The sequence below is a fragment of the Dryas octopetala genome, chromosome 4 (assembly GCF_963921425.1).
Source record: "Dryas octopetala chromosome 4, drDryOcto1.1, whole genome shotgun sequence".
In the NCBI taxonomy this organism is placed as follows: domain Eukaryota; kingdom Viridiplantae; phylum Streptophyta; class Magnoliopsida; order Rosales; family Rosaceae; genus Dryas; species Dryas octopetala.
Window position 1 is genome coordinate 17431128 of NC_141369.1, and position 15499 is coordinate 17446626.

Below are 15499 nucleotides of genomic sequence, written 5' to 3' on the forward strand. Positions count from 1 at the left end.
ACAATATTTGAAATATCACTCATGTGCGAAGCACATGCTTTCAAGTCGAATTTTCCGCCAACAATTTAAACTATGTAAACTATTTGAACTTAATTGCTATCGTATAGAAAATACAGAACCAAAATCACTAAAAATAAAAGTACAGGACCAAAGTGAAAATCTCATAAAAATATAGTGACTAAAAGTTTTATTTGGCCATTCAAGATTACAATTCACACATCAAAGAATGGATTGAGCTTTAAAGTTAACTTATAATATTATACTCTCTTTTTTTCGTTTTTTGGTAAAGATAATATCTTACTCTACTTGCGCCAATAGCTGCCATCAACTCTTATGATTCTAATTTACTTTTTTCTTTAGTCCTTTCTTCAAGGTGGAGACCTAAAAAAATATTGGTTGATGATGCCAAGGTAGAGTCAGTAAATTCAGGCATCTATAAAACTTTTTTTACTAAGCTAATTCAGAAAAATCATGTGCAAATTATTAATAAATGACTATTTATCTGCACATCTATTTCTTTCATTACATGACTCTTTCATCATGTAAAAATCAAAGAGTCCAAATTTGAGACACAACCTTACAATCACCAGCACTAAATTAAAACTGTGAATGGCATCATGCCAGTCCTTACAGAAAAACACAGTTAGGTAGTACATGTTTCCAGTTCCCTTCAAACAGGCCCAGTGCTCGATCAGTCATTCAAATCCACAACGATGATGGTCTGGAAAAATGCAGAGATACCTGTCTCCGCTGCTGATGAGCCTCTCTTGTTGAAGTATTGGAAGAGTACTGAAGATCCAGCATCGATGGATCACAGTCGAAATATTGATATACTTGTGTTTATGGTTAGTGAAATTGTAGAGGGGGAGACAACAACCAATCCCTCTGCATTCATGGATTCCATTCTCAAACATGCTCACTTTTTTGTTATATTTGCTGTATTCCTTGTTGGCCGCTACGGAAGCAATCTACCACTGTATCAATGGCTATTCTTTGCCTCTCTAATTGCCCTGTTGGTTCTCTACTTGTACATCAACTATGCTCCGTTGCTGTTATTAGAAGAAGACATCAAGTGGGTGCGAAGAGAATCGAGGTTCCTGCGCTCTATTTCAAAGGATGCAGATCAAGTTATGGATTTAAGGGTTCTTGTAGATACCAGAGGAAAACAAATCTTGGGTCCCAGCTTTTACTCTGGTGGAGTAAAACTAGATGGACTAGATGAAACTGAGGCAGCATGGGTGGCCAAAATCAAATCCGTGGTTCGAAAAGCACAGGATTTAGTTGAAGCCTTTGAGAAACAGAGGATCAGAAGAAACTCCCACAACCCGATAACATGTTTTGTTAACGTCAGTGAGAATTTCAAGCAGGTAGAAAGGCTTTTTACTGAAACTAAGCTGGTCAAGGAGGAAATAAAAAATAGCATTTTGATGCAGAAGGTACAAAAGATTAACATATGCAAATCGCTGGAGAGATCAAGGTCAAACCTTAGAAGCCTGCTGGACAGACCCATTATTCATGAAAGTGATCAACAAAAATGGGTAAAGTTGGAAGGACGAGTTGCAGAAGCAGCGGCTTCGACTGTTTCTATTGTAGAGAAAATAAATAGTCTGATCACCCGAGACCAATTTTCAAGGGGTGACAGTAATGGGGAGCAAATAGATTCAGTAAATCTGCAATTGCTTCTACTGCATTATTTTCTGAAAGATATAAAAGGAGTTAGATTCGAGAGCGAATTTGAAGTGGCCTGGGTGGAAGAAGTGGAAGGGATCATTAATGAAGCGAAGACTGCCATCGACAACTTCTTAGAGAGACCACCATCACGAACTAGGTGGCTATCCATTATCGACAGTTGGAAGGCAAGGAGAAAGCTCAAGGGGAACATAGCCTGCATCGAGGTTCAGTTCACAGGACTTTTAGAAATGAAGGATAGATATGGCTTCAAATTTGTAAGAAGAGATTCATCAAAGTTTGTCTATCAGTGCCCACATCAGAGTACCGAAGATGACAAAATTATTTCATCTGTAGTAGGCAAAATGCAGAGCTACGCGAATGCGGAGCCAAATGTATTGGGTGAAGTATCTCATCAAGTTCATTTGCTATACAATAAATTGAAAAGCATGCATAAACTTGTAGACGATGAAGGAATGATTGAAAGAAGATATAATTCTAGAATGGCTTGGTTGGTGCAAATGAAAATAATTGCTCAACGCGCAGAGATATCTGTGGAGACCTTTATGAAGAGTTCAGGCATTGTAAGGAGAAGAGCTGTGATAAATCTTTCCTGGGAAGTTGACCAAATCAAGCATACTATCAAGCTTCTTATGAGAAGCATAGAAGCATTCGGCATTGAATTTAGGGAAGAGTCAAGCTCAGTGATCGGTTTGGAAGAAGACATACTTGCAGTAGTGTCAGGAGACTCAGGACTGACAACCAACAATAATTGCTCTGTTGTCTGCATTGCAGGGATTGAAGGCATAGGTAAGACAACACTAGCAAAGAAAATTTATAGCCATGGAGTTGTTGTGGAGCATTTTCCTTGCCGTGCATGGGTTTCTGTACCTGTGAAGTCCGATGACATTGCATTTCTGGAAGACGTAGGAAATCAGGTATTGAGGTCTCTCAAAGTAGAAGGGGAAGAGAATGGCAATGCATCCAGCATCCATGCGGCATGTGATATCTTAAAAGATAAGAGGTACCTTTTAATTCTAGACAACATCCCAACAATGGAAGAGTGGAATACTCTGGAAGCAGTATTTCCAGTAACATCAAATGGAAGCAGAATTCTGCTCACCACACGTGACAACAAGGTGGCTTCACAAGCGAGAAGACCTATTCTCTACCAACTTCGATTGCGAACCAAAGAAGAGAGCTGGAAGTTGTTCATCCAGATGGTGCAATTTCCTCCAGAAGAAGAAAAGCGAGCAATGAAAATTCTAGGTAAATGTGGGGGTTTACCATTAGCCATCTTACGCGTTGGATATCTAATGTCAGGGAAAGTTGTGACTACTGCTGAGGAGTTGGAAAAGGTGATCGAGGGGACTGATATGGCATTGTTAAATACCTACACCCCAGAGTCCTTAGAAGAGTTGCATCGTGCAGATGATGATCTCTACAAATGTCTTTCTTACTTAAAACTCTTCCCAACGGGCTTTGAAATTTCTGCTAGGAGATTAATTTCTTTGTGGATTGCAGAAGGTTTGATAAAAGAAAAAGGGAAAGAAACTTTTGAAGATGTTGCAGATAAGTATCTATCGAAGTTGATTGATCGCAACATGATTCAAGTGGTTGAAAGAACGCTTAATGGGAGAGTCAAGTCATGCAACTTGCCCGATGCTCTAGCAAAAAAAGAGTTGTACATGCGTTCAGAGAGATTTGCTCTCCATGTTAACAGAAATGGTACTTGCTTTAATCATGTTCTTGGTGAGAGGTCAAATTTTCCATGCAATTATAGTCAACCTCTTCTCTCCATTCTAATCTTTGATACTCGAGAAGGAAATAAACCTGGAGAAGAAACAGGTTTCTTTCTTCAAAAGGGCATTGCAGTTGGTTGCTGCCGACGACTACAGATTCTTGATCTTGAACGTGTATTCAGACCTGACTTGGCCAAGATGATTGGAAAATTAAGCAAGTTGAGGTATCTAGGCTTGAGGTGGACTTGCCTTGAATCACTGCCAGAATCCATTGGCGAATTGCTGGACCTCCAAACCTTGGATGTGAAGAATACAGATGTCCGCACTCTCCCTAGTTCAATATGGAATCTGCAGCAACTTCGACACCTATACTTAGACCAGAGCTGTCGAACCAAATTTGCGCAGCGTCAACAAGGTAGCAGTTCCCTGAATAAACTGCAGACATTATGGGGTGTATTTGTGGATAAGGACAGTCTTTTGAAGGATGGGCTGGACAAGTTGACCAACCTCAGAAAATTGAAGTTGGCATTCCAGTTAGACTCATCAGAGCAACATGCATTAGCAGAATGGATTAAAAACCTGAAGCACCTCAAGTCTTTGAGAATGAGATCAATTGGTGAAAAGGGTGAACCCGGTGACCTAACCTGCCTGTCTTTGTCAGGCCTCCACAATCTCTCCAGCATAAATTTGTTTGGAAAGCTAAGTCCTTCCATCATATCTGAATTCCCTAAAAACCTGACTGATCTTACTTTGTCAGCCTCTTCTTTTTCAGATGATCCAATGCCCAAGTTGGAGGAGCTCTCCAATCTTAAATTACTCTGTTTTTATTCCAACTCTTTCACAGGTGAGAATATGACTTGCTCCAAGGGAGGCTTTCCTCAGCTTATGGTTTTGAAGTTGTGGTATCTAGAAAAACTCAAAAATTGGAATGTGGAGGAGAAGGCAATGCAAAATCTCAGGGAATTAGAGATTAGATCCTGCACAAACTTGAATGTTCCAAGTGGGTTGAGGCACCTAAAGACTCTCAGTGAATTGAAGTTAACTGATATGCCACCAAAATTTGCTACAACCATTGAGGAAACTAAGGGGCAACTTTGGGATGACATTAACCACTCCCCAGCAATCATTGCAGTTAACTGGCGTTAGTCCCTCATGTACGCATGGTACGTATGTCTGTTTCATTTATTGCTTATTTTCTAAACCACTGCAAAGACTTAAGTTCAGTTAATGCTTATTTCTCTTCTACTCTTAGGCCTTGTTTTCTTACTTGAAGAATCTTATAGTTTATTTACCGAGTAATATACTCATTAGTAATTCATTGTAATTTCAGGTAAAAACGATGCACATAACACGAGGATCTGCCATTTGGGTCGCAATCCCTAGAGTGATAAGCTATTAGGAATATCTTCAAATTTCCTTAAAAAATAATTTTGTATTTGTGATCACATTTTAATTTTTATCTTCGAGATTTGAGATTTGTTCTTGTTTTAGTATCTGATTATGACATTGATACTTGGGGAATTTATCCACCTTCTTCGATCTACTTTCTTCACTGCTTTATTATTTGTGTAAATTAACGGTAGGCCCAATTTTTAAAAAGTTGTTAACCTGAAATACGGCTTATTAGGATATTAAGTATAAACCCATTATATTAGTTTTAAGTAAAAGGGGGCATTTTCTCTCCTCACCCGCACTCTCTCATTTCTCTCTTCCTCACTTGTGCTCTCTCTTTTCTCTTTGTTCTCTCTCATCGCCGCGCCCCTGTCGTCGGAGCGTGCGCCATTGTCCGGCGACTGTTGTTAGAAATCTTGGCGGCGCCAGCTTCGTCTCTCTCCCTCTTCCTCTATGTGGTGTGCGTGTGTCCAGAAAACTGCTCAAACAACACGGAATTCTGCAACACCGATCAGTGGTGCTCGCCGGCGATCTGCCGATTCCGGCGGAGTTGGGATATCGGACAACCTGGGTTTTCTTCCTTTCCTCATTTTAGTTTGAGTGAGTTTGCTTCTCTTTTATGCTTATGCTGCTTGTTGGGTTAACTTTGTGCAATTAGAGTGTGAATTATAAAAATTCAGGTTTAACACCCACTGCCATCGCAAGCTTCGTTGCGTATGGCCGCGCGGGTGACCCGAATTTTATAGTTTTGAGTTCCTCTTGATAGAATTAGAGCATCCAACCCAAAACCAATTGGCAATGGGTGGAGAGGCCCAAGACTTATAAGCACATATGCTAAGCCTTAGTTTTCCGATGTGGGACATTACTCCACATTACTCTCAACACGCCCCCGCACGTGTGGCGAGATTTTGAGTCTTACACGTGAACAAATTGTATTGGGTGACGTGGGAGCACGTGTGGCCGTTGGGCCTTACACGCGAATAACCAAGCTCTGATACCATGATAGAATTAGAGCATCCAACCCAAAACCAATTGGCAATGGGTGGAGAGGCTCAAGACTTATAAGCACATATGCTAAGCCTTAGTTTTCCGATGTGGGACATTACTCCACATTACTCTCAACACTTCTCTACATGTTAGGTCTGTTTGTATGGTTTTATGAACTAGGATTGTTGTTTAATTTGAGAAACCTGAATTTGCAGCCATAGTCACTGTGAGCTCTGCCGTGTGCGGCGGCGCGAGTACTCCGGTGATTACTAATTTGAGTGTTAGTGATGTTTTGAACTTATTAATTAAAGGCTTATTTGCACATTGACCCCTGACTTATAGGTTTTCTCTCACTTTGCCCCTTCACATTTATTTGTCTCATATAACTCCCTGAACTTTAATGTACTCTGTCTACACCACAGTTAGAAATGCTGACGTGGAAGGGTAATTTTGTCATTTCAGCCATAAAATATATTTAAAACAATATTTAAATTAATAAAATAATAAAACTTTAAATTAAAATAATATTTTAAAAATACAATATTTACAATTCAATTAAATTAACAAAAAAAAAAAAACGAAACCCCTCCCTCCCTAACCACTGCTCAGGCCGGCTACCCCTCTCTTTCCACCCACTGCACATGCCCTCTCTCTCTCTCTCTCTCTCCTTGCACATGCCAGCCATGCCCACCCAGCCCCAACTCCACCCAGCCCAGCCCAGCCCTGCCCCGCCCTGCCCTGCCCTAGCCAGCCTAGCTCCACCCAGCCTCACCCTCCCCCAATCCGCCCCGCCCTCACTCTGCCCCACACAGCCCCAGCTCGGCCCAACCCCTCCCCTGCCCAGCCCCGGCCTCGCTTCGCCTAGCCCCATCCAGCCCAGCCCAGTCCCGCCCTTACTCTGCCCTGATCCGCCCCACGCAGCCCTGCCCTGCCTCGCCCTCGCTCTGCCCCTCCCCGCCCCACGCAGCCCAGCCCCTCCCGGCCCAACCCCAGCTCGACCCACCCACATCCAGCCCTTCCCCCAACCCTTCCCTCTCCCCTACCCAGCCCCTCCTACACCCCCTTCTCTGCTTCCCCCCCCCCCCAGCCCCACCTCAAACCCACAATCTAGAGAAATTTTTCTTTTTTAATTAAATTTTTTATTTAATTAAAATTTCAGTTTTATATTTTTAAATAAAAAAATGTGGGAGGGCTGCCAACATGCCATATTGGGTCCCACAAATTACCACATGGCACAAACATGGCAAAAATTGGTCCTCTGTGGCTGAAAAGACAAAATTACCCCGCCACATCAGCATTTCTAATGGTGGTGTTGACAGAGTTGACGGAATCGGACAATGTGAGAAACGGCATAAAAGTTCAAGGGGTTATATGAGACAAATAAATGTGAGAGGGCAAAGTGAGAAAAAACCTATAAGTCAGGAAGTAAATGTGCAAATAAGCCTTAATTAAAAGCTTGAAAACTCTGAAATGTTGTGTTCAGTGGGAAATCCGGTGTGGGCAGTCATCATTTGTGGTGGCCGATCCTATTTCCGGCCATTGTTCGGACTTGTAATGATCTTGCGAACTCTAAATTCGTTTGTGGGCCGCTAACATTATTTGGGCTCAATTTGAAATCACCTTGCAGATGCACATGCATCACCAAGCTGCTTGCAGATGTAGATGTATCATATACTTACTTGCAGATGTAGATGCATATAATGTTTTTTAAATATCGTCTGAGTTAAAAATATATTTGCTTTGTAAACCCTATACCCTAAACCCTAAACAATACGCGATGAACAGTTCGTGGGAACAGTAATCAAATTTTTTAAATTTTGGGCCAGATGGGTTTGTGCTTAATAATCTTTCTCATTTTAGGCTTCAATTTAAAGCACCCTTATTATTTTCATTCCACATTATATTTTCATAATCGGGACTGTTCATTTTTTAGATCATTCTATGAGATCATGTCTGCAAAAAATCAATCAAATTGGAAATCGTTTGGTTATGTAACTGTGATCAAATAAACAAACGGTTTTGGTAACAGTTTGATTCACTGTTTATATATTTGATAACGTTTACATGATCAAATTATTTTTAATTTAATCAATTTTTTGCAGAGATAATCTTCAAAGAATAATCTAAAAAATGAATTGTTCCAATCATGAAAATATATTATAGAATGAAAATAATAAAAGAGAAGGTCAGTGAAGAAGGTGGATAACATTACCCAATTTAAAAAGTTACAACAAATAAAACACTGACACATGCATTACCTCATTTTTTGGGATCCAAATTTGGGATATAAATTTGGGACCATAGCATTAATTTTTCATAGCAAATATCTTACATGAACTATATGACAAATTGCCCCTCAACCTATCAAGAAGAATGCCGCTAAATCATTTCAATAAATAAAGTTTAGCTAAGATTTAACAGAGTGGAAGGTAGAACCCAAAAAGAATGATTCAGCTGCCCCTGCATTTAGATTATCTGCATTTTTCTTCCAAAAAAAAAAAAAAAGATGTACAAATTCTTCTCATCTCCAACGGTTGCTCTAAACAATGGGGCAAACTTTGTTTGTTGTCATGTAGGATTGTATGCACTCCAACAAATGCAGTAGCCAAATATCAAAATTTGGCCGATTTCATCACAAATTTGCTCCATCCATAAACTGCAGCAAATTGGAACCCACAATTTAAATGAATATAGACGGACACAAAGCATTCTTTGTAAAGTTGGTTTTATATAACATAAAAGGTAAAAGCAATTACTAAAATAATCATTTTTCTAATCATTTTTCTATCCTTAAACTGACAAACTTTTGAGGCAGCAAAGTTTTCTGATGATGTAGCACATAGGTTAATAAATGAGATGCTCTACCAATTTTTCTACCGTTCGGCCTTTGCTACTCCTTTATCTTTGGTTTCTTTTATCTCATTCTCTCCTTTCTCTGCCATCAAATGAGAAATGGAAGATCCATATTTGTTACATTCTTGTCTTTATCTCGCTAAAATTCTCCATTTCCAAAACAAAGTCAAACAAAACATAAAGAGAAGATGAAAGGAACTCATGGGTACACTTGCCTGTGAAAACCAGTTAGTAAGGGAAGGGCCAAGAGCAGTTATACTAGGCTTACTAGCCCAAAGATGTTCCATTTTTCCAATGTGGGATATTGGGATCCTTACAGAAGATAGATTGCTAACTGAAAAATATTTCACCAACTTCAGATCTTTAAACATACATCTAAAACCAGCACAGCCCTCAATGAATAGAGTCATACACACTTGTATGCAAATGTGAAAACTGTAGCCACATTATGGAAAAACAATATCAAAGAAACACTATAAAAAAAACTAAGAAGCAGAAGCCCGGCCAATAGCTAGCCAAAACTGGTCCACTGGTCCACTGGTCCTTCCCATTGTTACTGTCTACATAGAAGTTGAATCTATGTGGCACGGACCCACCTATCAACTGAGATTCAACTTCCAACTCTAAGCTAGAGAGAATGTTACCACTAATGTAGTACATATATATAACATTATTTGAAAAAAGTTTAGTTTAATTAAGTTGGGGGCTGAAAGTAGCCTGAAACGATCGACCAAATACAAATTATACGTATCTCACTAGTGGCCTAGACAGGAAGCAACAAAACAGCAAGCTAGAGGACTAGGAGAACAAAAAACAATGTCAACAAATTACAGCCAGAATCATTATCAAGTTTACAACATACTATAATTCCTACTAGGCATCCTGCAGAAAAAATTGTGGAGTGCTGATGGCAACAACCTATTGCGAAACCTTGGATGCCTCATCATGAAGAACCCTGCCAATGCTGCCACCACCTTGAATGGTGTCACATACAACACTAAGGCAGCTACAAGGCAGAATATTAATAAGAGGGCTGTAGCACGTGTATCTCGCCAGCTTAAGAGTAACAGAATTCGCTCTGCCTGGGTAGCAACATCACCACCTACAGTCTGAATTCTACCAGCAATACTCCTTAGGCGATCATACCTCATTCTCACCAAATCTGGACTTCTGCTCGTTGGATATGTGTCATATTCCTCATCCAGCTCATCAGGGTGCACTAAAGTTGACTCAGCTCGTGAGAGCTTTGTGTCAATGTGGGGAGGGTACTTGGCTCGGAAGCGGAAGTTCCATAGCCCTGTTAGAAACACGTAAAGAAAAGCTGTGGGCAAAATTAGTTCTGGGTAGCAAACAAGCATAAGGAAGAAAATATGGGCAAGCACGGTCATTGTAGGATTCTTCCACATGCAAATATCTCCAAACCATTTGGCAGCAGAAAATAGTCCTGATAAAGCCATCGCAGCCCTGAAGAAATTTACTTTGCTCCGTCGCATGCTCCACATCTGTGAGCCACCATCATACATGTATTCCAGCACTTCCTTCCTAAGTGGTGGCTCAGCTCGACTTAGCCGTGCTGCAACTATCTGGACAGCTTGGTGATGTAACATGTCAAGCTGCATAATATTAAGGGGCCTTACATAGTGCATCTTTGGCAACACCGGTTGTGAGTACATGTAAAGCATTTTTACAAAAGACGTGCAAGAAAACCGAATTGCCAAATGCAACTCCCCCATCTTCCTAACACCAAACGGGTGAAGAACCAGCAGTGGATATGAGTGTGTGTATATGCGCCCAGATTCCAGTGATGAGATAGGAACTCGAACCTTCCCAATCCGCGAGTCCCTGTCACCATTCCCATGCAACTGGTTGTCAAACACACCTACAGTAAGAATTGTATAGGTATCAAAAACCTCCCAATTGTAGGGTTCATTGTATTTTGGACAGAGGTTGTCAATAACGGTTCTTGTCCGGAACCATTTATGACCATAATTTGCTACACAGTATGCATCTGTGGTGCCCCTGCCATCACGCATTTTCATTGGCACAAGCCCCGTAGCCTCCAAGATTCCAAGCTCTAAAACCCCAATTGATGGCCTCCAGAGTTGCTCTGCACTGGGGCGTAAATCACCGCTATAAATAGGTGACTCATGGGAAACATGGTATCCTCCGTCCAGACAAATTCGGAGATGGATGCTGCTTGAGAACTTGTCTCGTCTCAACCGAGGATGTTCATCCACAACAACCGGCTTTTCCAGATCATACCATCGGGAGCGGATTATACGATCATCAGTACGCCTCTCTACAGAGCGCAGGGGTATTATGACCTTCCCAAAGATTTTATTTTTATCCACGCCAGGATCCTCTACAGAAACGACCACATAATCTTCAAAGGGTTCAGCAGCGACGAACAAAAGATCTTCATTCCAAACGGGGTTTAGATTCCGAGCCTGAACTTTTTTTGTTCTTAAAGCCTGGCTTCCAATCTGTACCTTGACATACACATCTGGGAAACGATGCTTGTCTTCTGCAAACAGGTCATGTACCTCGATAACATTAACACGCACATACCACAACTTTGGTGCATGATAGACCTTTGGACCTATTACTGCGGAGGATAGTGTCCTAACATAACCAACTGCATCAGTAGTCCATGCATCGGGAAAAGCCTCATCTGCTTGGGTGCCAAACCAGACTGCCAGCATCAGCTCACCCCTAACCTTATCTCCATCCCTGTTCTCAAGCCGGTACCATTGTGGAGCCAGTGGAGTATCAGGTGGGACTCGCAATGGAACCTCCTCAATGTCAAATCTTACAATCCCCACAATGTCATCTCTAAACAAATCCTTGTCCTTGACCAAAACATCTAATACAGATGCTTTTAGCCGATCCTTTGAAAAGGCAAAAACCTGATTCCATACTGGATTTGGCTCCTTCTCAAAGTGCTTTGTAATTCCTCTATTGTTTCCAATTCTTGCCTCAACAAATGCATCAACGCTCCCTGTAAGATCCATGGCAGGAAGATCACGAGCCTTAACAATCCTTACATAGAGAAAATGCATCCGTTGAACTAGATCACATGTGCTAGCAATCTTGTTTCGGTGAATAACACGGCCACCAACAACTGTTCCACATTCAAGGACAGGGCTTGTCTCTTTAAGTTCAAAGTCATCGGCTTCATACTTGGTTTCATGACGGGAAACTGCTGGAGGCGGTCGTGGAGGATGCTGCTGGTGTTGGTGGTCATGACTTGGATAAGGAACATGATTGTGATTGTTGTGCCTTGTCTTCACTCTCGCACCAGAGGTGCTTGCAGTCCTGTCTCTGCCACCACCGACCTCGCTTCCGCCTCCAAGGACAGAGCTTGTCTCTGTAACTGAAACGTCATGATCAGCTTCATCCTCAGTTCGATGATCATGAGATGTGTTCCTTGTCTCAACTCCCACATCAGGGGTGCTGCTTGCAGTCCTGTCTCTGTGACCACCGACAAGACTTCCACTTCCAAGGACAGAGCTTGTCTCTGTAGCTTGAAAAATAAAATTATAAGCATCATCCTCTGTTTCGTGACGGGAAACTGCTCTAGAATCTGAAGACTGCTGCTGATGTTGGTCGTCATGACTTGGACTAGGACTAGGACGATGAGGAGTGTCCCTTGTCTCAGTACCCGCATCAGAGGTGCTTGAAGTCCTGTCTCCGTGAATACCGCGACCAACAACTCTTCCGCTTCCAAGGACAGGGCTTGTATCTGTAACTGAAGGGTCGAGATCAGCTTCATCCTTGGTTGCAGGATGATGCTGATGTTGGTGGTCATGACTTGGATTAGAAGAACGACTATTCAAGGCCACTGCTGTCTCAACTTCCGCATAAGCAGTGCTTGCAATATCGCCTCTATGAATAACAAGGTCTCGAAGGGAAGTGCTTGTCTCCTCAAGTGCAAGTTCATGACTTGTATTAAAAAGAGGATGCAAGATGAGCCTTGTCTCAACTTGCGCATTTGGAGAAGTGTTGCCCCCACTCCCTTGGCTATGTGCATCAGCTAGGCTTGGATCGTCATTTGCGAGGGATTCAACAGCAGCAATTGGCTTATCAGTAACATAAACCTTTAGACCCAGCTCTCCTCTTACAGGTGAGAAGGAGTAGCGATGCTTTTTCAAAGGGTAATGCAAGACAACAGCATCAGGAAAATAGGGGACAAATGAATCCCCAGTGAGGCTAATCTTTCCAAGAAACGACCTGGTCTTGGAGGAGGTTGCTTTCACACTACTATTGTAGACAGAAACATCAAGAGTGAGATGGTGGAGGTTGGAAGCATCAAAAATGTTGAAGGAGAAGCTTTCATTCCAAACCGGGTTGAGATCCTTTTCTTTAATAGTGGTGCGGAGACTCTGACCATCAAAGTTAAGCTCAACAAAGGCATTGGATGAACCTTGCCCATCTTTAGGCAAAAGATTCTGGGCGCTAACCACATGTACCCATAGCTTAAGGTTGCTCATAGTAACATATATGTGTGTGTCCAGTGTGCACTGAAGAAATGGAAGATAACTACAGGCACCTGCAAAGGAGACTGAAATGAGATACTGATATATAATGACATGTCACAGAGAGATGAACAATTAACCTGAAAATTTGATAGAATCAAGGCACCTATAATTCAAAATTAACATTCAAATAATCAAGCAAAAGAGTTACCCCTTTAATTGAACAAAATAGATTTAAATGAAGTTCACAAGTCATTGACATAAAAGCAGCAGGGAGAATACATACATTGTGTACCAGACAAAAAAAAGAGAGCATATTTTTCAGTGGATATCAAAATGTAAATCAATCAATAGGAAGCATTACTCTGCAGGCTGGGCAAGCATCAATATGCTGGTCAAAGGAGATATATGTTGGATAATCAGAAATTTTTCTAAGGAAAGGGAGGACCAGTTGAAGGCCATTTTACAAGTTTATGAAACTTGGACGAAGCGAATTCAAAAATAAATAACGAGGAAAAAGAAACAAAAAAGCTACAACTTTTTTAGTTATTAGAGCTTGCCATTGACGAAATTTGAGAACACTTACCTCCTCCTTTAAAGCTATAAGAAGCATCAGATTTTCGGCAGTTCAAGAGCAAGTCTCCGCCAGTAACAAAAACACAAAGGTTGATTGATTGCTGTATTATGATCGAATAATGTGGACAGTATCAATATATTTTTAAGTTTGATCTAGCCTTTGGATGTGCGAACTCTGACATTTATTTATTGCATTGGGAGTCGTATACTTGATAAATTTTTATGCTAAGGTCATAGTTTAGTATTAGATCGTTTGCTTCCCTTAAACCTACATTGTTTAATTATGTAGTAGGTAGTTCTTTATTAATTTATTATAGAGAAAATATTAGTTCTTTATTAATTTATTATAGAGAAAATATCATTTCCGTCCTTGTAGTTTGGATCATTTTCTATTTTAGTTCACTCAATAGAAGTTTTTACAATCAAGTCCCTAGCTATAGTTTTTTTTTTTTTTTTGTCAACCCCTAGCTATAGTTTGTTAACGTTAATATATTTGTATAGAAAATTATCAAAAACACCTTGAAATTCAAGGTTACAGTTCATACTGTTGATGTGAGTCAACTCATGTGGTTATTATGTAATTATTAGAATTAATTAGGTAATTTATTAATTCCTGTATTTTAGTTATAGGCCCGTGTATATAAACCACATTTTGTGGTCTTAATCAATTAAGCAAGAATTATATTTGAAAACCCTAAACCATTCTCTGTTCATGGTATCAGAGCCGACCTTAATCACCTTTCTTCTCACATAGGTATTAAGGTTCGATCATGGTGGTTCTGAATGGCTTAAGGGTCTATCTTGCTCATTGACTTATTTAAATATATTACTCATCACTTTTCTTTATAGAGCCAACTTCAAAGACAGAAACTTTTTTTTGTTTCTTTCTGCTGCGATTGGTTCCCCTTCCTCGGTCGATTGGTTGATTTCACTAGCCAGAAGATTGTGTGAGTTCTCTGTTTATGTTCTGTTCAGGTTGGATTTTGTGTTACTGGTTTTCTGTTTGGATTGGGCGTGGCTGCGACACAGCTGGGCGACTTGCAGTGAGACGCGACTGGCAGTGACGCGACTGGCAGCGGTGCTGCGATCTCTGCGGCTGTGCGACGCGACTGGGCTTCCTGCTGTGCGATGACTCGATCGCTGCGGCTGAGCAACGAGGCTGTGCGACGACCCGATCGCGTGGTTGTGCGACGCTGCTGTGCGACGACCCGATCGCTGCGGCTGTGCAACGCGGTTGGGCTTCCTGCTGTGCGACAACCGGCGCAGCCCTTGTTGTGCGATTGGTGGTGCGGCTGAACAGGTGGGTGTGATGCGCGGTGGTGTGCGTGCGATCAGTGGTGCGGCTGGTCAGTGACCAGAGGTGAGGGCTGTGCGGTGAGACTCTATCTGTGCAAGAAGGAAGAAGAAGGAAAAAAAAAATGCTGCTTTCCAGGGTTAACTCTGTTAGTTCCTCCAGCTTTGTTGTCAAGTCAGGTATCTCTAACTCTGCTTTGAGTACTTCTGCTTGTACTGGTAATGGTGCATGGATAATTGATACAGGTGCTACGGATCATATGACTTCTGATCGTTATGTTTTTAGTCATTTTTCGTCTGTCTGTTCTAAGCCATTTATTGTCAATGCCAATGGTGTGTCGTCTCCTGTTTTAGGAGATGGCACGGTTTCCTTTTCCTCTGATTTGTCTTTGCATAATGTGTTGTTTGTTCCTTCCTTGAATTGTAACCTTATTTCTGTTAGTCAACTAACCAAAACTCATAATTGTGTGGCCACATTCTTTCCTACTCATTGTGTTTTCCAGGACATTCATA

At 41.2% G+C, this 15499-nt stretch overlaps 2 protein-coding genes across 3 annotated transcripts; one reads left to right on the forward strand and one right to left on the reverse strand.

Annotated features, from left to right (window-relative positions):
* The first annotated feature begins 713 nt into the window (after window positions 1-713).
* LOC147287498 (putative disease resistance RPP8-like protein 2) lies at window positions 714-4877 on the forward strand. The gene is made up of 2 exons (XM_086240916.1): window positions 714-4573; window positions 4741-4877. Exon 1 carries the CDS (start codon window positions 714-716, stop codon window positions 4554-4556), a length of 3843 nt encoding a protein of 1280 aa, XP_086097042.1. The 3' UTR covers window positions 4557-4573; window positions 4741-4877.
* A 4616-nt stretch (window positions 4878-9493) lies between these two features.
* On the reverse strand, window positions 9494-13132 carry LOC147287499 (FT-interacting protein 3-like). Of its 2 annotated transcripts, none has more exons than XM_086241249.1 (2): window positions 12586-13132; window positions 9494-11931 (listed from the first exon to the last, which is right to left on the reverse strand). In XM_086241249.1, exons 1-2 carry the CDS (start codon window positions 13130-13132, stop codon window positions 9494-9496), a joined length of 2985 nt encoding a protein of 994 aa, XP_086097375.1. The 2 variants fall into 2 exon arrangements, with proteins under 2 accessions (XP_086097375.1, XP_086097374.1); XM_086241248.1 differs by having other exon boundaries at window positions 9494-11866; window positions 12485-13132.
* Between the last annotated feature and the right edge of the window lie 2367 nt (window positions 13133-15499).

Excerpts from the sequence above, each read along its gene's own strand:
- LOC147287498 (XM_086240916.1), top strand. The coding sequence starts at position 714 with ATGATGGTCTGGAAAAATGCAGAGATACCTGTCTCCGCTGCTGATGAG.
- LOC147287499 (XM_086241248.1), bottom strand. The coding sequence starts at position 13,132 with ATGAGCAACCTTAAGCTATGGGTACATGTGGTTAGCGCCCAGAATCTT. Across the intron at positions 11,867-12,484 it reads ATGCGGAAGTTGAGACAGCA|CATCCTCCACGACCGCCTCC; the intron begins GTGGCCTTGAAT and ends CAACACCAGCAG.